This window comes from Panthera tigris, chromosome B1, assembly GCF_018350195.1.
Source record: "Panthera tigris isolate Pti1 chromosome B1, P.tigris_Pti1_mat1.1, whole genome shotgun sequence".
Lineage (NCBI taxonomy): Eukaryota > Metazoa > Chordata > Mammalia > Carnivora > Felidae > Panthera > Panthera tigris.
Genome location: NC_056663.1, coordinates 133,797,778 through 133,820,797, shown reverse-complemented (window position 1 = coordinate 133,820,797; position 23,020 = coordinate 133,797,778). Strand labels below are relative to the sequence as shown.

Genomic DNA, 23,020 nt, shown 5'->3' with positions numbered 1-23,020 from the left:
GCAGGTAGGCAAACAAGGCAGGAATGCAAATTACCAAACGGGTTGTGTTTCCTAGCGATCAGCCATTTTTATGACCTATACAGGGTGAAGCTGTTGAACAGAGATTCTCTCTTCTGACCTGCTTCCTATTCTTTCCTCCTTTTTGTATTCTTGTTCTTATTATAAAATTTTGTAACTTTTCGTTGACAGAATACCTTATAAGTTCCAACACTGACTTCTTTGCTTATCTTTGAAGAAGCAGCTCTAAAAGGGGACAAAATTATTTGTGTTTTTTTTTCTTCCACAGTTTATGAATTACACTACTTTGTGGCATCCTAGACAGATGCTATAATTGAATAATTTCTTCTTTCCAGGACGAAAATATTAATAAAATAAAATACACTCTCACAAATTTCAACTTTGTTGTGTTAAGTAGGTGGATCTCACAATACCTAAGAGGTCAACTAGGAGAGAAGAAAAAATTGTATAGATTTGGAAGAACATGACAGACATATAACTCAGCCTTTCAAAGAGCACCAGATGTGGAATGTTCTAGAAAAGTACTTTCTGCTCCTTATCCACCTTTTGAAAAGAATTCTCCTTCAGTGGTCTACTCAAGAGATTAACAATATTCACTGGCTAAAGGGCTCAATGTAATACATGAAAAAGAAAAACCTGAACACAGACTCCACCAGTCAGCAAAACAGGTATCTCCTGAGAATGAACTATTCAGCAACTCCAGCTCTGACATTCAAGAATCTTATATAGTGGGTTCCAAATATCCCAATGATTTGAAATCAAGAAGAATGTTTTTCTTCAGTAGAAAAATTTGCTAAAATTAGAGACAAATGAATTAGTGTTTGAGTGAAGTACATATTTTTTCTTTTAAGTCATGTAAGGAGAGGGGCCACTTAAAGCAGGTGGCTAAATCTATGTACAACAAACATTTTGACAAGCTCTCACCAACATAATACATGGCATCAAAACAATTCCAGTGTGATTCAAAAGATATCTTCACTTTAACAGCTGAGCCACTGGGCACATGAAACCTACTGCAAGTTATATTTTCTCTAGAAGGCAATTAGTAAATTGCTCACATTTTGCTGCTGAAAGAATACATCAGCATGAACAGATGGAAATTTAGAATTCCACAAATGGCAGATATTAGAAATTAGAGACATTGATGTAACTTTCACCAAGCAAATGAGAATCACAAAATATGAATTGCTCTTTCTATACTTAAACACATAATTAGAATGCGTCAAATTCACATCCATTGTAGCTCATGTTTCTTCCTACTTATTTCTAAATTTATATACTCTGAGTATAACAAACCTACTTAGAGTTCACCTCCCCACTGAAAGGGTCTTCCATGACAGATAGATGGCACCAAGCTATTTCTCAAAAGCCCGCCAGGGTGTTGCACTAGCTTTTTCACAGCATGCAGTGTGCTGTAATAATACGAAATCATAAGACTCAAAGAGGTACTCCTTGTGTCAGGACAGATGGAGAGAACAGCTGACAGAGGGATTCAGCCAGTTTATTAACTCTGTGTGAGTAGAACAAATCATATTTAAAAGAATTCATAGGAACATTTAGTCTGTGAGTTGCACACAGATTACTGTATAGACCAGACTAAAGATGGGTACTTGGGAAATATTTAGACTGATTGTCAAATTTAAAAATACATAGTAAATGCCATATCATACTATGGAAATGAAATTCCTAACATTAAATACTTCAGGTACTTTTTTAATGATTCTTTTCCTTGCTCTTAAATGAGGTAGATTATTCTACTTGTGAAAATATTTAGAAGTATTACATACAATTTTTGTTTGATCTTTTGAAATTGCTAGGAACAGCATGAGAAATCTTTTTGACAGTGATTCTGTTTATAAAATTTCTATATAGGAGTTCCCTGAGAAAACTCAATTCATGTGCTTTATTATATACAGGTATGTCTAGTTCTAAGTGTGAAAGAAAAAATTATACAAGTTTTCAAATTTAATTTCAAGGAGAAAGAACATGATTGCAAGAATCTAAAAAATATGTAAAGGGGATTTCTTTTTTTTTATTTCTTACTACAAGTAGGTGTACCTCCTATATAGCGCCAAGGAGCAAACTAGTAATAAGATCACTAATAAAATGCTCGGTCATACTCAGAGACATAACATCATTTGTCTTTTTTCCTTTAATGAAAAGCAATGGAGGCAATCAATGAATTTTAAATGTTTAAGAGAAACTAGTTTTCTTATTATTTTGGTGAAATATAATTTTTCATCCTCAATAAAAATTTTTAGATTGTTACAAAAAATTCTTAAATAACTCAAATGTTGCTGGTTATGCTTATTTAAATATTTAAAAGGTCTTTTCTATATTTTGAGAGTTACTACTAAGTGTTTTATAATACACTTTGTGTCCAAACTGCCTTCCTTCTGGGGTTCTCTAAAGGCCAACAAAAATAACCTCTATAAACTGTTTAAGCTTGTGTCTGTTCCCCCTGGGGGAAATCAGGAAACGAAACTGGTAGTCTCTGAATTTCAGATTGATTACTTCTTCAGAAGCTGTCTTAAGGACATGCCCTAACCTTTTGATATGATTTACCACAGGGAAATGTCAATTACAAAGATGTTAATGCCCTTTCCTCTCACTGGGAGAGATACAGCCTATGCAGAAAACTGTTTTCCTTTAGAGTTCATTTAAATCATCTCTTCTGGATACTTTGCGTTTAGCACAACAGTGTTAAACTTGACTGATTTAACAAAGAGATTCTAAAATATTTAAAGCAATCACATACACATTTATTTAGTGGTTTATTGCCGAAACATGGACAACTACTGATTAACTGAACATTAGATGCATCAAATTCATATTCATGGTAGCCCATATTTTTTCTTATTCCCAAATTGATATATACTCCGAGGCTAGCAGAATGCATTTAATGCATTTATAATTCAATATATTTATAAGCTTACTCTTTTTGTTTTAGGAACTTATAAACTAAAGGGAATTTAGAAGAAGACAATTGGCTAAGCCATAGTTAATGAAGACAAAGATAATACAAACAATAAGTCATTCACGAAGTAGGTTTAACAGAAGTTAACACATAAAATTCATAAACAAATGATATTAGTTTTTACTATAAAAATATGTTCAAGAGAATAAGAAGTAGAGAATGAGAATAATTCCCACCATCATCCTCAACCATTTGAATTTTGTTTGAAGGCTCCAGAAAGTAAATATATTTATAGATGAATCTTTAAATTATAAATGCAATCTTTCCATTACTTAGTATGCCAACTTCAGAATTCTTTGATTATTCAATAATAATCTATGCATTTCAGTTACTAAAACCTGGTCAGGACATTGATTGATATTCCAAGCCAAATAATATTGTTTTTTAAATCATAGCTAGAGATCTTTGATCACAATTTGTTAAGTATAATTCAAAGCAATTGATGCACATCTAGTTAAAGATTAGAAGATAGTCATTGCAACTTAGTTATAACTGGTTAATATTGACAGGGACAAGTTATTATAGATTCTTCTTACATTCAGAAAATTACACACTAAACAAATTAAATAGTGTAATAAAATAACCCATATTTGGAAGAATTTATGTCCAGAGATGATGAGTTATAAGATTCCAATCGATAAAAATTTCCATTAGCTGTTAATTTAATAAAAGCCCACCAACATCAAATCAATGTTTTTGTTTTTTATTTCACTGCTTAATCACCAGCACCGATGTCAGTGGGATATACAGTTTGGGTTCAATAAAATTTATGGAATGAATTAATAAATATTAAACTGTTAAATAATCAAGATCTATGCAAACAGTTTCATAGGAGCTGAATAAAAATGCGAAAAAGGCTAAGAAGAGAAGGAAAGACTAAGAAGGAAGATATAACAAAGAGGTGGGTGAGAAAGAAATGTAAGCAACCTTAGAAAACAGATGGTTGAATCTCTCATTCCCCCCAAGCACATGCTTGGCTTCACAAGCTTTAGCCTCCTCATCAACTACATAACAAACAACTGAAAAAGTGACACCAGCAGATAGAAGGAAGAAAGTATACATACTCAATTAAAAACCCAATGAGAAATACGCTTATGCCAAGACTCTCAAGTTGGCATAGTCCACGCGATTCTTTAGAAAGAAATCACAAGATACTTAAGAAAATGAAATAATTATTAGGGGTTATTGGGGGTAAAGTTTGCTTCAATTTTACAGTAAGGCCCCTGAACACCCCCTCCAATCTCCAAAGTTTTCTGCTTTCCAGATTAAGTCCATTTTGCTTCAGTTTTACTTAGAATTTTAGAGCTACGAATGAAGAAAGAATGGATAGGTGAGTACCAGCCGTCAGCCTATTTGCCCATAGATACAGTCCTCACCCTTCTTTTTTCTTCTCTGTGTCTCAGAGGCTGGCCCCTGAAGGCTGCATTTCCCAGGCTCATCTATCAGCTGGCTTAGAACTGCTAACAAGAAGGGAAACACTGCTAGGAAATGGGGAGAGTGGAGAAAAACCAGAGTATTTCTTTTACTTCCTCTTTCCAGAAGCAGCTGTATCTCTTCTATCTCCGTAACTCCCACTCCCACTAGATAGGCTTAGGCCCCCCGTAAACCAATTCCTCTTTTTAGGGTTGGTAGTAGCTTCCTCTGATTGCTAATCTCTGGGCTGTTCCAAGAGTACCTGCTCTTGAGACTTGCATTCCAATCAGAAAACACTCTTAGTTTTGCCACTGTTTAAATGCCCTTTAATGTGGCATCTGCTCAGAACTCTGACCTTAGACCACATGTCTCTCCTGAACTATTATCTCCCTGCCCGATCTGATTTGTCCACATATTGGCATCAGCTCTCACTCTGAATTGCTTAGACCAAGCTCTGGAACCTACACTACTTTGACCATAGGCTTCTGATTCTCTTTTCAAAGCTTTCTGATCCCATGCTTAGTCCTATTCTGCTTTTCTTATCATGGTTTCTGGTCCTGTGTTCCTGCAGCTGCTCATAATTAGAGAGCTGATTCTCTAAATGTTGATATTTGCTGAACAGCCACTCTACAATGATCTCTAAGCTCTCATTTAAGCTTTACCTTGAACAACAACAACAAAAAAGATTTACCTTGCAAATATTTCTAGGCATATGCAACATTAACATTCACATATCTATTTGCAAATGATATATCTGATAAGGGCTTAATATCCAAAATATATACAGAACTTATACAACTCAACCAATTTCAACATCAAAAACAAAAACAAAACAAATAATCCAATTAAAAAATGGGCAAAGGACCTGAATAGATATTTTTCTAAAGAAGAAATATAGGCCAATAGACACATGAAAAGAGGCTCAAAATCACTAATTATCAGGGAAATGCAAATCAAAACCACAATGAGATATCACCTCACACCTGTCAGAATGGTTAGAATCAAAAAAAAATAATGAGGGTCGGCAAGGACATGGAGAAACAGAAACCCTTGTGCACTGTTGGTAGGAATGTAAATTGGTGCAGCCACTGTAGAAAACAGTGGAACAGAACAGAACAGAACAGAACAGAAACACAACAGAACAGAAAAGGTTCCCCCCAAAATTAAAAATAGAAATACTATGTGATCCAGTAATTCCACTACTGGGCATTTGCCCAAAGAAACTGAAAACACTAATTCCAAAAGATATATAAACGCTTATGTTTATTGCAATATAGCCAAGATACGGAAGCAACCCAAGTACCCACCAATAGAAAAATGGATAAGAAAGATGTGGTGTGTGTGTATGCACGCACGCACACACACACACACACACACACACACATACACACACACACACACACACTGGAATATTACACAACCATAAGAAAATAATGAGATAGTGCCATTTGAGACAGCATGGATGGACCTAGGGGTTACCATGCGAAGTGAAATAAGTCAGACAGAAAAAGAGAAGTATCATATGATTTCACTTATATGTGGAATCTAAAAAACAAAACAAATGAATAAACAAACAAAAAGCAGAAGCGGACTCATAAATACAAGGAACAAACTGATGGTTGCCAGAGGGAAGGGGGTGGGAAGATGGGCAAAACGAATGAAGAAGAGTGGGAGATACAGGCCTCCAGTTATCATAATGATGAAGGTCATAATGTTGAAAGTACAGCACAGGGAATATAATCAATGGTATCGTAATAGTGTTGTACGGTGACAGGTGGTAGCTGCACTTGTGATGAGCAGAGCATAGCATATAGACTCATTGAGTCGCTATGTTGTACAATTGAAATTAATGTAACACTGTGTGTCAACTATACTTCAATTTTTAAAAAAGGGAATGGAACTCAAAAATAAAGAAAAGAAAATTTATATATCTATGTCACAAGAAAATGGAAAATAATGCATATTTTCTGTATGGTTGGTGATCCTTTTCATATGCTCTCTTTGGTAATGACCAATAAGATACAATGGCACACAAGGAGATGGTTAAAACAATGTTACATAGTAACTCTCCTCAAAGAGCATGAAATCTATGATGGCTTTGCAATAAAAGAGCTTAATACAGTCAGGTTAGCTTGTTCCTATAAATCCTTTTACTTTCGGCAAAAAAGAACCTAGTCCTTAAAAGAATGAAATAGTAAATAATAATATCAATAAAACATTTAAGACTCTATTAATTACCTTATGTTACAAACAGTAATGTGTAACATTACTGACTATTCTGGGCTTACATTTTCTAAGTGGTTTATTTTAATTGAACTTCAGTACTAATACATGTAAGTGTTACTCAGTTTCCGGGGTTATATTCTCACTGGGAATCTGAAGACCAGGATGTAACTCAGGATCTGTATAGGTAGATTAAATTCCCACCCAGCCTGTCCCAATTCCCAAATTAATCTTGAATTAGGTAAGAAATAATGAATCAGCTCAGCACTGCCTTGCTTCCCTAATCACATTCTACCCAAACCGGTTGGGTTAGTCACACATTTACTTTGGTCACTAAAAGGATGGCATGTGTATTTATATTCTCAATTAAAACATTTCCAACCTCTCTCCTAAGTCTCCTCCTCAGCCCTAGCTCCACATTCCACACCTCTGTTCTAGCATTCCCTCCTGTTACTTTGACTCAGCTACCATACAGAAGGTCTTGTGTTGCCTGCCACCACTTTGCTGGCCTCTCAAGTACCCAGGGCTTGCCCACTAGAGAGAAGAATTCCTAGATACAAGCTGGCTGACTGGTTCAGCTTGCCTCTCTGTCTAGATTCCCAGAATAATGTTTTGACTATTTAGGACTGTATCAGGGACTCTCTGAGACAAAGCCTTCAACATAACAGTTGTATTTGGCTGATCACTGTGGGCCATGAGCCTGGTCCCCAGTACCTGTCCCACCTTAGATGATGGTTCTAGTGTCAGGTTCTGATCCTTCCTTTTGGTCATGAATTGACAAATAAAAAAAAATGTCCTTCTCTGACTCCCTACATTTTTATTTACTATCTTTTGAGGATTACTTTGAGTTTTGATGCCTTTGGTTGGGTAGCTGAACACCTCACCTCTTCCTCTCCTCCCTCTCCTGTTCCATTCTCCCTCCCCATCCTAACAGTGCAGAACAACCATAGAAGCCTTTCTCGGAGTGCTCTAGAGTTTCTGAGAAAAATAACACCGTGCTTACCAAAAGGTCACATCCCATATTCTTCTTAAATTCCCTTTTTATATGCCCCAAAACGTGGTTAATCAACTCTTCCTTAGCTTGCAGTTCATGCTAATGCCCCGAAAATATGTCTATACCCCTACTCCTAGAGGTTGCAAAGTGAAAGCCACCCTCTTCTCTGACAGAAACCTTAAACTCAAGAATCTGGTAGAAACAAGGCAATGATCTTCACTGTTTCTGTATTTCCCTCTAACAGAGCACAGAGGAGATATTTAAAGTGACTCTTTGGGGAAAAAGTCTTGAATATCCTTTAGTTTCATAAAGACAGTTACAATGAGGATTTACGAATATAAGATGCCTTTATTTTGGCTTGAATAAATGGCACCAAATTCTTATACTTGACAAGGTAGAAGTGAGCATATATCAACAACAACAACAAAAAAAGGACCAAGTTTTTAAAATTTTGTAGGAGCTATATAATTTCCAGGGATTAATGTTTTAAATGTTGTAGAATATTTCTGCAATTCCTTGACCAAATGGTCTTTTTTACTAAATATATGTATCTTCCCAAATCTCAAAAGTAGTTGAGGTTTGCATGTAAAAGTCATAATAGTAATAATAATTATTATTATTATTATTATTTATATGATCCTCACTGGCTGCAGTACTGTACTAAGCACTTTATGTACATTAACTCTTTAAATTATCAGAGGAACACTATGCATTATGAATGTTCTCTTTTTTTAGTTAAGAAAACTGAGTTGCAGAAAGGTTAAGAAACTTTACCAAGGCCAGCTAGTAAGTGGGAGAACAGAAATTTAAACTTGTCCCATCTTTCCTACCTGTGGACGATGCCTACAACTGAATAAATTGCACTTGTGTATGTTTTTGCCCTCTTGAAAGCTGAAACAGAGTTCGAATGCCTTTCAGCTGTTTCATGAAAAAGCACTGACATGAAATGTGGCTTTTGCACTCTGTTTGGGGCACATTCTCTTATTGTTCTGAACAGTATTTGAATAATAACTTGCTAATAATTTGAGCAGTTGTAACTTCAAAACTCTGTGTGCACTATTACACAGATCACTATTAACCTTGACATTCAATTTTTAAATTTTCAACTTCATGGTTGCATGAACAATTTTCTCTCTTAGAGTTATGACAGCATTCATAAGCTCTTCTCTTTTCATTTTAGTACTTTGGCACTTTGGGAAATGTGATAAGATAGGTATAGTAGGATTAATAGATAAGTACATGTAGCATTTCTCTCCTCTCCTTTCTACTTTTCCTGAAGACATCACATTCTCTTGCAGTTTCTCCTTTATCCCTCTCCACTTGCCTCTATTTTCTTTCAATGAAACATATTTTTACTTCCTCTTGTCTTTGTATTTCCTTCCCTCTATAACATCACGTGAGTTACTTGAAAGCTGCTTGAACCTGGAGATCCTAGATAACTTCTAATCATAGAAATTCTAATTATTTGATACTTCCCCTTGTTTGGAATATAGAACTCACCAGAGTTTACTTTGTAAAACAGTCTTGTCAGTCTTGGCAGAAAATATATCACTCCGTAATAGCTTTGCCATGCATCCATAAAGAAAGGTCATTTTACTTTAAATCTATATTAACATGCAATAATAAAGGCTCTAATTCTAACCATATTGCAGAAAGTATAGTTGACTACTGCTTCTAGCATCTGTAAGATCTGTCTCTTCCTAGTTGGCTGATCTTCATGGTTGTGACTTCTATAATACATTTTATAGAGTAATAAATTAATTATTTTTAATGTTTATTTTTTTGAGAGACAGAGAGAGCATGAGTGGGGGGGCGGGGGTGCAGAGAGAGAGGGAGACACAGAATCCAAAGCAGGCTCCAGGCTCTGAGCTGTCAGCACAGAGACTGATGTGGGGCTCAAACTCACAAACTTTGAGATCATCACCTGAGCTGAAGTCAGACACTCAACATACTGAGTCACCCAGGTTCCCCTATAGAGTAATAATTATCCTTGCCCTATGGTCAGGATTCTAACGTATTCACTGCAACATGTCTTAGATATAAAACATATTTACCCTCTATAACCAATGACCCCAATCTAGATGTTAAATACTTGCTTGTTCTTCTGTGCATTAACTGATCCTTTTTCCTAAACCTTCAGGCTCTATCAAATCCTTCCCCTAAAATTCATGTCTTGTGTTGTTACTATCCATTACCCAGGATGACAATATTGAAATGAGTGAGAAAAATGTTCTAGCCATTTTAATGTCCTAAGTTTTATCTTTTTATCCTTCAAAGAAATTCTTCATTAAAAGTTAAAATACATTTAAAAACTCACTGATGCTATTCATTAATATGTTGTTATAGATTCTAAACAACTGTCCCTTTTATAGGCAACATAATTACAAGTGAATTACAAATGCAGACTTTATGACTCCAATTAAACTCTGGGCCACAATTCATTAAAAACAGATTACACACATTATATTAGATGGAGAGAAAAATAAATATGCCACCTGATTTGAATGATCAAAATAAATGAGGAACAGCAATTTCAAATAATTTACATTTGTCTAAAATTTTTATCAACATAACCTAGAGTATTTTCTTGAAAATCATCAAAGAAAAATTCTATGCTTACTTTTCAAATACATATAAATCATACTTTGTCTTATTTCATGGCCTCATTCTACCCCCAAGAACTTCTTTGAAAGTATTTCCCAAAAGTGAGAGACTAAAAGTGATTCCATTTTTTACCTATAAAAATATGATGATTTTATTTTGTAAGAATCAAATCAAGTGACTAAAAATTAATTCTAAGCAAACTGAAATTTCAACCTCATTGTAAAACTGCTTAAAGAGAGCAGATCTTAAGAAAATGTCATCAAGGACTGTTAACACCATTTCCACACTTGAGAGACTAATTTATCACTGAAGTGTTTTCTCCAAAATTTTTGAATGCTTAAGGATTGGGTTACTATGAAAAGTAGTTTTTTTTTAATATTATGTCTATAATATTTAATTCTACCTAATCCTCACTCCCATCTGTTGGATCTCACTTCTCCAGTGAAGGATGAAGGGATAAGAATTATGTCAGTTTGAATCTAGCATCTCGTGCCATGGGCAGGCGCACAATGAAACAAAAGGAAGCTTAAACAAAGCAAAACTATGCTTAAGCAAGAAGACTGAGAGAGAAAGACACGAGAAAAGAAACAAAAAGAGTATTTCAAAGAATATTAAAAACCAATTCAAACAAAGTAATTTGAAGTTATTATGTAAAATGAGGTTAACATTTAGCAGGGGTATTCTAAGAATTCGAGGAGAGTTTGATGCTTTTGGGAGAAGATAACATTGCTGACAGTAACATTTAAAAGAGGGACAAAAGGACATTCCCATCAAGAAGCCTATACAACACACATGGGCAACAACAATAACCCTTTGCCTTGGCTCCACACAGAAAAGGAGAAAGGCTAAGACATAAGAAATGGTTTGGAGAGAAGAGAAGACACTGAATGGTTGAAAATAGTAAAAAAAAAATAAAAAAAAAATAAAAAAATAAATTTATGCTTCTGAGAAGATTCTTAAAGTATGTCCAGATTTATAATACATATGTATAACTTACTCTGGTGGTCGATTTAGAGTCAACCTGAAATATTCTGCATTGGACTACCTAATTTTTCTTATCTAATCCATGTAAGGTTTCACTAAGTCACCAATGGCCCGGGAAAAGCTCTACCTGTGAAATGTTTGCAGCGCCACTCTTGACTAATGGCAGGCATCTTATCAAGGAAAGACAGGCAACGCCACATACTCTCTGTAATGATTTCTGCTACTTAGTTTGTATCAGGACAGGCTGATAATTCAACATTAAAAAGGGGGCCCTGGAGGTGTTAACAATGTAACAAAAACAAATGGATACGTTTCATGGACAGCTAGGGCTTTTTGGACTAAATCATTATCTCTCACAGAAAATCCTGGAAAAAGAAAAGCATATAAAATATAGGTAGAAGAGAACTTCTAGAGGGGAAGGTAATAACTTTGTGACAGGAATTTTATGAAGGTGCTTTGTGTGCGCTCTTGGGTTCTAATTCTTTCCATTTTCACCACTGAACACCAGTTTCTCTGGTGCCTTTATGGAAGGAAAGTAAGTCAGTCTATGCCTTACCGCCTCCACTTCGGCAGGGTCGTACCAGACATTGATGTAAGGGTGTTGTAAGGCGTCATCCACGGATATCCTTTTTGCTGGATCAATCACTAGCATCTTTGACAATAAGTCCCTGGCTTGGCTGGCTGAAACGATGAGTGAGAGAAACAATTAGTAACATTTCGATTTTGGCAGGAAAATTTATGGGAGGGAGAGGAAATGAAGAAAATAAAGATAAACTAGCACCTCCCTTCCAAACACCAGGCAAATTCACCAAGGGATTAGGGAAATGCAAAATGAAACAATGAAATATTTTTTATGCATCAGATTTGAAAAAATTAAAGATGGCATTGTATCTACTAACACCAAGTAATTTGGTTCATGTTGGTGGGAATGTAAATTGATACATATTTTTAGTGCAAATTTGGACCATCCATTAAAATTTTAAATGTGAATACCTTATGATCTAGCAGTTCCACTTTTAGGTATACAGCCTAGAGAAACAATTGTACATGTTCATTAAAAAAGAAAAAGAAAAAAGGTGAAAGATTTATTTGATCTGAAGAGAAACCAGAGTATTACAGCCTAGGGAAACAATTGTACAAGTTCCTTAAAATACTACAGAAAGGATGTTCACTGCAGCACTGGTTATGAAAGAAATTTTTTTTTAAACAGTCTAAATTTCCACCTATAGAATAAAAAACTGAGCTACGGTACAAAGGTACCATGGAATTGTAGCCGGCAGTTGTTTAAGAGAATGTACCCACATGGACGTGCTAAGTAACAAAACGAAGTTGCAGAATGATCCATAAATCATGATGCCATTTCCGCAAATCTGCCCCTTCACAATAAAACAACAAATATTTCCCTCTCTCCCTATTAATATATATAAATGCGTGGAAAATGTCTGCAAAAATAATCACAAACTGAAAATAGTAGTTACCTCTGAGGAGGGAAGAATATATACAGATATTGCTCACATAATTAAAAACAAATGCAAAAGAACGAAGTTTTTAAAAAAAGAAGCAGATAAAGTAGATGTAGGTGCTCATTTTAAAAGTTTTTCTGAGATGGAAAAAAGCATAAAGCAGTGTCTGGTGGGGGCAAGAAGGTCAGGGGTGGCTTTTTTGAGGATGGGAGAGGAGATGAGGGCTCTAACAGGAACAGAAGCTCCAAGAATAGAGGAGAGGACAGATTTTTTTTTAATTAAAAAATTATTTTTAATGTTTATTTATTGTTGTGAGAGAGAGACAGAGTGTGAGTGGGGCAGAGGCAGAGAGAGAGACATAGAATCTGAAGCAGGCTCCAGGCCCTGAACTGTCAGCACAGAATTGGAGGTGGGGCTCAAACTCGAGAACCGTGAGATCATGACGTGAACTGAAGTCGACTGCTTAATCGACTGAGCCAACCACGCACCCCAAGGAAGGGACAGATTTGAAAGAAAGAATCGGGTAGTCTCTGTAACCAAATTGGTGTAGATGATACAGTTTAGTTTACAAAATACTAAATGTTGGGACTCCTGGGTGGTTCAGTCAGTTAAGCATCGACTCTTGATTTTGGCTCAGGTCATGATTTCACCATTCATGAGATCAAGCCACACATTGGGCTCTGCTCCAACAAAATAGAGCCTGCTTAGGATTTTCTCTTTCTCCCTGTCTCTCTGCCTCTTGCCTACTCACATGTACAGAGCTCTCTCACTCGTGTGTGCTCTCTATCTCAAAATAAATAAATAAATAAACATTCTTTAAAAAAAAAAAAAAACTAAACTAAATATCTATTCTATTGTAGGTACAGTGGGAGGTGCCAGAGATGCATAAATAAATAAATAGATAGATAAATAAATAAATAAAGTGATAATCAGTAAGTTATTTATTTAATACCAATGGTTTTCAATCTCTAAAAACATATAAAATTTTACAGAAAATACAGTTCCAAGCTGATTTGAAAATTTTATGATGAAAATATTCTTTTTGTTCCATGGACCCCTAATGGCCCAACAGGGCTATATTTATTTATTTTATTGATTCAAAGATCCCTTTGATTTGTAACTGATTTTGTATTGAGACGCACACATCCACCTCCTACAGATTCTCCCATCAAACCCATCCATGTTTCTGCTTTTAGAAAGGGTGGAGGTTGGAATGGACTCCTCATCAATAGGGGCATGAACTACAGGAATACCAAAACATCTCACTAAGAAACAATGATTAATACTATTTGTAGGGAACAAAATGAGGAGGAAGAGGCTTCAATTCCTCATTTTTCACTCTTTTACTTGCAAGTAAACATCTCATGTTCTTTTTTAACAATAGTAAATTCTTCCTTCTGATTATTTTTACAGTTCTTTATAATTTACTAATTTTATATGAAAATTATCATTAAATAATTATAAATACATAAACTAGTGTATCTTTGGAAAAAATAATATAATCATAGAGATTGAATTAAAAAGCCAAAACAGGGGGGCGCCTGGGTGGCTCAGTCGGTTGAGCATCCGACTTCGGCTCAGGTCATGATCTCGCGGTCCGTGGGTTCGAGCCCCGCGTCGGGCTCTGTGCTGACAGCTCAGAGCCTGGAGCCTGTTTCAGATTCTGTGTCTCCCTCTTTCTCTGACCCTCCCCTGTTCATGCTCTCTCTCTGTCTCAAAAATAAATAAATGTTAAAAAAAAAATTAAAAAAAAAAAGCCAAAACGTAGGGGTGCCTGGGTGGCTCAGTTGGTTGAGCGTCCGACTTTGTCTCAGGTCATGATCTCACAGCTTGGGAGTTAGAGCCCTGTGTTGGGCTCTGTGCTGACAGCTCAGAGCCTGGAGCCTGCTTCAAATTCTGTGGCTCCCTCTCTCTCTCTCTCTGCCCCTCCCCTGTTCATGCTCTGTCTTTCTCTAAGAATACATAAACATTAAAAAAAAAAAAGGCAAAACATAAACTCAAGAAAGTTGGAATTACATTATGAAGCATAACATTTTATTTAATTGTTTTCCTACAAGTGCTGTCATTATCTCAAATAATTTCATCAGGGTTTTTATCATCTCCACATTTTTACACACAAATGTCTTCATATAAAGGGATTACTTTTGCCTGACAGGTCAATTAGCATCATAAACACATAAATTCTTCAAATCTCTATTTGGAGTATTAGCTCTTCTTCATTCTGTGTATAGGCAGGTGCTGATCTTAAAAGCAGCACATTTAGCAAGAATTTAGTCTGTTGTCATTCAGAGACTGTAGAGTCAACTAAAGGAAGAAACCCGACTGTGCAATAAAACTGTCACAAACACAGGAGCAATGCTGCACACTTAAAACCCAGGAGATGAAAGTCTGGGGATGATAAGATTCTGGAAAATAGTAGCATCACATTTTAGTTTCTCTGTCTCATTCAAGTCTGTATTAGCTATAAACTATGTCTGTAAGTTAAGTCTGTAGTTAATTAATTACCCACCCAACATTTGGGGTTAAAATTTCAAAAGCAGGGATTCTTTTTGTTTTTTGATAAATACAGTTACATTTTAAAAAATAATTATTACATTTTTTTTATGTCTGAAAATTGAGTATTTACGGTGAGCCAGGCATTGTGCTAAGTGCTTGACAAAATATTTAGTCAGTTAATCCTCCCAATGATCCTAAGGTAGATACCTTCTACTTTCATTTGTTAAAGGAGGTATAGATAGATTAGATAACTTGTCCAGGTTCACACAGATATTCAGGGGCAGCATTTGAGCTCAGACAGGAAAAACATAAAATTTGTTTCAAAAATGAGGTTCTCTAAAATGTTCTAAATTAAAACAAGAAGTAGAATATTATTTATAATCTATTTTACACATTGGCAAATTTATCCCTTATCTCTAATCCTATGACTAAGGCATCATTATTCAAGTTTTGTGGGTGAAGAAACTAAGATTTGCTATTGAAGTTCATAACTGTAGACATTGTAGTAGAAAGAATTACTTATTAATGAAAGCATTTATATTGAATATAAAATGAATAGGTAAAATCTCATTTGTCACTCTAAAATGGAAAAAATGGTGGTTAAATATTCCATAAAATATAAATAAAAGAAAATGCAAACACCTGCATCTCCAAGATTTTATAACTAAAAACTTGTGTTGAAAGTGTTCTCCAGGTAATAAAAAGAATTAGAACAATGATTTCAATGTATATCACTTTGGTCTTTTAGAGTTACACTGCAAAAGAATTTTAAGATTTTAAATAAGCCTCATGACATAATTAACCCATACCACTGTCACATCCTTTATAACTATCTTACCCTCTGAATATCTACACAATTCTAAAATCCTTGGCCACATGCCCTTAATAATATTTTTTTTCTTTTAATTAATTTTTTTAAAAAAAGGTCTTCTAAAAATACTCTTTAAATTTATGGGGCACCTGGCTCAGTTGGTTAAGCAACAGACTCTTGATTTCTGCTTAGGTCATGATCTCACCATTCATGAGTACCAGCCCTATGTCAGTCTCCATGCTGACCACACAGAGCCTGCTTGAGACTCTCTCTCTCTCTCTCTCTCTCTCTCTCTCTCTCTCTGCCCCTCCCCGACTTGTTTTCTCTCACGCGCACGCACGCACTCTCTCAAAATAAATAAACAAGCTTAAATAAATATTCCTTAAATTGAGGTAGTTAAAGAGAGGCGTCTCTATCATTTGCTTCTTTAGACCATCACCCACACGGTGGTTCTGAAATTGTCCCTGGTGGACATACCTTTGAGTTTATTGTGCTCGGAGTCCGCTGGGAAGAGGGAATCTGGAAAGAGCTTGGGGAAGGTGAGTCCTGCATACTTGGGCCGATTCTCCACATAGTTTCTTACTGTGGGTTGCAATTTCTTCATGAATTCTGGGCATGGCGTTCCTAATTGCTCAATCACCTTGTTCCACTGGTCAATATCTGAGAATTGAACAGTTAAGGGCAAAAAGAAGCAGACCTACTAGGTCTTGCCTTTCACTAGTTGGGAGACTAACTGCTTCTCAAACTCCTGAGTAATCATCAACATGACTGGAGTTTTAATAAGCAAAAAAGGACAAAAATCTCAAATCAGAATTGTCAGACAATGAACCCTCTTGGAATTTTAAATTCACTTGTGGCATATATACACTTTTGGGGAATTAGCACTACTTAACAAAATAGGATATCATGAAACAGTCTTTGAGTTGTAAATATTAAAAGGTATTTAAAAAACAGAAGAATTTCTTATATTGAGATAAACTTCTATATAACCACGTGATTTAAATGAGAAAAACGCGACAAAAATATTTTTGATGTGAAAATACCTCAATAACTTATTTCCTAAAAATGAGAAATACATAAATACTTTATAAGATGCATTTACATTGTTTTAAATTCCTTTTAAGATTTTTTTCCTCTTTTCTCTAGAAAAGAGGAAATCTCATCATCTGTTAATGTTACTAATGCATTAAATATGGGATCAGTATAATTTTTTATCATAAAAGAACTCATTATTCTTCAACAAAGAGTTAAAAAAATTCTACTTAGCAAAGTAGTTGCAGTTTCATACCTATTTTTGTTACTTCTGATAGTAGTGCCCTGCATTCCTGAATATTGCTTTCAGTGAGATATGAGCATAAATACAGGATGTTCAACTTAACAAATTTCCATCCAAGTATAAGTGTTTCAAAAGTACATTAAGCATGGGGATTTTTTCAGGAAAATATTATCCCTCTATGAAAACTAATACTCCCCAAATTAAGGATCTTTGACAGACACACTCACTGACTGAGATTTTCTTTTTCATCTGTCATTAATATTTGATATATCAGAGCCTTAAGACATGTCAGAGCTTTGATATGTCAGAGCCTTAACCACCCATGAAAACTCTGAAGAACCAACTGGAAGTTGATTTCAAACAAATGTCCTTGCCATGTGTCAATGAATGATAGAAGCCTTAGAAATTATTCTTAAATACAATAACACAGGAAGTGCTCTCTCTTACATTGTTTATTTTTCTACAACTCTGTCCTTTAGTGTTAATTAATTATTTTCTGCAAATGTAATTTGTGACAACTCAGGGATCTAACTATAGTATTACTCTGTTGAGATTTGTAAAAACTTTGCCCCTCGCTCTTCAGGAGAGTTAGACTGAAAAAGATCAGCACTCCTAACAAAAGACAAAATTAACTACATTAAACAAAAACAAATACTTAATGCAAAGTAGATAAAAGATTAAACAAAGATAATATCAAGCTAATTTGCTAATCCCCTTCTATCTCTCATATAATCTTAAGGAATAAAATTTAAATTATTACATATCCTCTCAATTACTGAAATAAAAAAATAAATGATTACGTAGTATTAAAAAAGTGAAATGTGGTTGGGAAAAACTGAAGAATATTCCTTTATAAAACAGTAGAGCAATTAAATAAGAACATGTTTCAATAAAAGTTCATCTCAGTTACTATGTGCATGAGAATATAGTAGTAAGTCAGACTCATTAGAAATAAAGGAACTAAAAGATTACAAAAGGTTAGAGTAAAAAGTTACTCTTAGACAAAAACTTATGTTAGTACTATGGACATAGGTAAGCTATAACTACTTAGACATATTTAAATAGAAAACGCCAATAATTACAATTAAATAAATCTCCACGTTTACACTGTAAGTTATTAAAAGACGTCTACTCTTTAATACAGTTAGGTTATCATGGGCCTACAAAGCCATCATTTAATCATTGGTCACACCTCCTTAGAATTCTGAAGACTTGATGTGAAATAAAAATAAGGGCAAAGAAGCAGTCAGATTTTCCATAAATGACTCATTTAACAAAGTTGGAAAAATACTCCCAACACATTATTATATTGTAGTTACATTTGGCTAGAGTAAAAAATAATTAATTGCTTGTAAAGTAGCATTCCCAATAAAATTCCATGGTATTTTTACAATAAACGTTAAGGATAGTCAAATATTCTGGAAGCTATTAAATAAGAACTGTCAAAATATTTCTTTTTACAAATCATAATTAAAGTCTATGGAAGCATTCAGTGTGCTTCCTACCTTAGATTGCTTTTTAGATGAAACACTTGCTATGGTCTTAGATGTAATGGTTTACAAAAAGAAGGGAAACAAGAATATTATTGACAATGTGCTGTTGAACATTCTAACTGCAAATGTGTGGTATAGTCATCTTTAAAAGTGTGTGCCTTTATTTTAACCATTCCATTTCAAGTTCGTTCTTCTTATAAACACTAATAGTTATATTTAAGTAGTAAGTTCTTGCTTTCCCGATGTTCACAGGATCACAAGATGAACAACTGTGTCCAACTACTCTTAGTTAACCACCTGATTTTTCTTTATAATCATAATCAGCTAAATAAAAGCCAAGATTAGAAGTCATATCTCCTGGCTCCAAGTCCAGTACTTGTTCCAAGAATTCAAGTAAGGAAAGGAGCAAGTTTGGAATTGATGTGGTAGAAATTGCTTTAATTTCACCATAAAATTGATAGTATGCTTGTCACAGGCTCAAAAAAATATCTCTGAAAAGGTATCCCTCGTCTATCAGGTCAACATATTCACACATAAAATAATTAATTTTATTAATATTTTAAATAGAAAACAAGGTGACGAATTTTAAAGGAATTTTAAAATTATCAGATTTCCACAATGATCATATTTCTAAAAGTACATCAAATATTAACTAGATGTTTATGATTATGTGTTAAAAACATCATAAATATTTTTTAAAGAAGGCCAAAATTATTTTTGTGAAAGGATTTATTTATTTTACAACACTCAAAAGTCATCATTTTTACACTGAGTTAGGATCTGAATATTTATAGATTCCTGCCTGTGCAGTTATCAAAAAAGCAATAAATACACATATTTTATATTTTTGATCTACTATTTTAGAAATTATCATGCTTAACATAATTATCAAAGTCATTTAATACAAGTGAAAAAAATGTCATCTATGAGGAACTATTTGACAATTTCCTTATCTAATTCTAAATTCACTATATGAAAAATAGTCATATTACCAAAAGTTTGATTTTATAGAGTACAATAACAAGATAATGTGCAAATAGTGACTATTACTAATGCCTTCAACAAATAATACTACAGGGATGAATAAAACAAAGTAAGTACGGATTGTAAAGATAAGTATCTGAAATCCCAAAATTGAAAATTATTCCAGTAAATTTTATCAATTAGCTAAGAATTAACATTTCAGGTCTCCTTTTCCTTTACCTTCCTTGGTTTGGGAAGCTTCTAAAACATTATCACAAACTGCCTTGAACGTAATGTACAAAAAAATGCTTTATCCTTCTCTGGGTATTTTGGATCGTAATTGTGAACATAATTTATTCTATGCACATTTTAGCTTTCAGAAGCTACTAAGTGGAATCATAAAGAGTTGTTTAATGACCTCATTTCTACTATGCCTTTTAAACAGCTGTATCTTCTTTTTATGTTTTTTCCCATCTTTGGTTACCTTCTGGTATTATGAATATGGTTTCCGGAGTTGACACCTCCATGAATTTAGACTTGCTGTCTATTCTGCCTCATAGTCAATATTTTGTGGGAAAAAAAAAAATTTCTAACATCTCTTTGAAATTTGAAGGATATCAGTGTTTGTCTCCAAATTCGTAACTGTATTTTTAAAGATAATTTTTCCCAAGAGACCAGTCTGTTTAGAAAAGCTCCAGGAGAAGCTATTCTGTCTTGCAAGCCAACCAGCTTGCAAGCTTTGGTACTGTGTTGACAATTGTGTGGCTTTATATTACCCCTATAGGAAAGAATACTGCAATCAATCAGTAATGTCTGCAATGAATGTGCAATAAGGAAGTGGAGACATACATGTCATTTGTTAGGTGTCATGATATAAAACTGTGGCTCCCAACTTTGAATTTTTATAATATAGGGAACTTATAAAATATAGATCCCTTCCCTTTCCATGTTGATCTACAAGATTCTGAGTCCACAGATCTAGCATGCTATTTAAAAATATCAATAGTAATTGCAATCCAGATGGCCCTTGGACTATATTTTGAGAAATACTAGTGTAGAATGTACTAAAAGTCTCTTACAAATTACTAAGTCCAGACTTAAGAATACAGTACTAACATATTTCACTTTAATGCACAAATTAGAACAAGGTCGATTTCACCAAAAGATGAATCCAGACCTATTTGCTATGGAAAATGTAGGGGTTATTCACCTGGAAATACTTCAGTGAAAGAAAAATGCTGACATTTATCCCTCTTCCTCATGTCACTGTCTTGAAAAGATGATAGGAAATTACAGCAAGTGGTATACACAGTCTCCCAGCAGAGGGAGAGGGGTTCTGCCCATCATCATCTAAGGAAGGATGAAAACGACATGTTGCTATCACCCATGGGGTGCTGCTCATAAAGAGTACAAAAGCTATTCAATATAAGATTCAAAATATAGACTGTTTAATTCAATAATTACTCTATTTCTCTACCATAAAATTTGCCCTCAAAAGAACTCTTACTACTTAGGACAATTTTAAAGACGAGAATAGAAATATATATAAACACATATGACGTAGTTCTGGATCCAGATTTTCATGGTTATGTCTTGAGCTGTTTTATTACTTAAAATTCTTTTCACGCTTTTTTTATTTGAAAATGTTCTTTTTCTCTCAAAAGTCCCCCTCCAACTCTAGTAACACGAAATATGAATAAGTGACTTAATGCACAATAGTAACTAACATTTGTTTTCATTATAAATGGGTACAGGAAGAAGAAATATTATGAGCCAAAATGCATTAAAAACCTCAAAGCTAACCATTTGAGTAAAGGCTATTTGTTCCCTGGCAGCAGGCCGTGAATGGAATACCATAGGACACAGAACATCCAAAGGCTGATATCTGAAGCATGATGTATATGGATTTCAGCATAGTCCATTTTGTCTTATAAGTGTATTTATTACTGTAATCTGTATTTCCCTTACAAAGCAAAAAATGAAGAGACATTTCACATATAAGCAAATCCAATCTATATTAATACGTTGTCACAACAGTTGAATATTTATTAAGCTATTGAAGGTTTATCTTTGGGGGACTCTCATTTGCACAAATCCCTTATAAGACTCTGTACCTAATTTGATATTTGTAATATAAATAAATTATTGTTTTTACAAAACACCTTCCTCAAGCTACAATATCCTGGCCTCATAAAGGCTGGATCTGACACTATCTACAGTTTGAAACTGGTAAGAGATCTTGGAGATAATTTGGCTTCTATACTTTATAGCTGAAAAATCGAGCTGAAAAAAGAACTTTTAAAAATGTTAAATATAATGGCTTTAAATTTTTTTAATGTTTATTGTTGAGAGAGAGACAGAGAGTGAGCATGAGTAGGGGAGGGGCAGAGAGAGAGGGAAACACAGAATCCAAAGCAGGCTCCAGGCTCTGAGCTGTCAGCACAGAGCCTGATGTGGGGCTTGAACTAACGAATTGTGAGATCATGATCTGAGTGAGTTGAAGTTGGACCCTTAACTGACAGAGCTACCCAGGTGTCTTCAGACAAAGGTGGTAATAAAACAACTCCTAACACTAAACAGAAATATAAAATTCTATTTAAGGAGAGTTTTGGAAAACTGTAGTCTCTTATTTGAGACCCTTTGATTAAATCCATTTCTGGTATAACACTACATATAACAAAAAGGAGATTAAGAAGGGACAATCAGGTTTATATGAGATCAAGAAAACAATGCCACTTAAGGCACACTTGACAAAACATTTTATGTTTAAAGTTAAAAAACAAAAGGAGACTATCTCTGCCCCCATCCTAGTACTTTGACCCTCTTATTCCTATTTATAATCCCTTCAATACAGTGCCTTTTATCAGAAATCTCATGACAACAAGGATTTCAGTCAGTTTGTTTACTGATATATCTCTGGAGACAAAAAGTGCCCAGCACATATTTAGCAATATTTGTTGAATAAGTGAATGTCTACTTGAAGTTCAACCAGAGTTTTATAATGGAGATAATGTAAAGAATGGGACACTGAAAATATTTTAAAAAATGAAAACAGAAATTCCAAGAAAAGAAAAGAAAAAAATAAAGGAAAGAAAATAAATTTATACTTAATTACATGGTAGAGAAACAGCAAATAACGAAAGACCAAGGAAAAAATCCTAAATGAAGGTAGAGAGAAAGGACAGACTATATTCAAATATGACTATCAAATGGACAGCTAATTATTCACCAGCAATATTGGAAACAAAAAGCCAGGAGAAGAGTATCTTTAAAATGCCAAAAGAAAACAACTTACTAATCTGTAA

The 23,020-nt window shown here is 34.4% G+C and overlaps 1 protein-coding gene across 19 annotated transcripts in view; it reads right to left on the bottom strand.

Moving 5' to 3' along the window:
• Positions 1-23,020, bottom strand: part of MAPK10 (mitogen-activated protein kinase 10) — a 568,389-nt gene that overhangs the window by 69,866 nt on the left and 475,503 nt on the right. For all 19 annotated transcript variants that reach the window (XR_006216882.1, XR_006216881.1, XR_006216889.1 and 16 more), the window contains 2 exons: positions 16,461-16,643; positions 11,770-11,894 (listed from right to left, as the gene is read on the bottom strand). Coding sequence is in view for 3 of the 19 variants with exons in the window: in XM_042984242.1 (XP_042840176.1) it covers positions 11,770-11,894; positions 16,461-16,643 (308 nt within the window). In the remaining 16 variants the exon portion in view is untranslated. The remainder of the gene's footprint in view (positions 1-11,769; positions 11,895-16,460; positions 16,644-23,020) is intronic.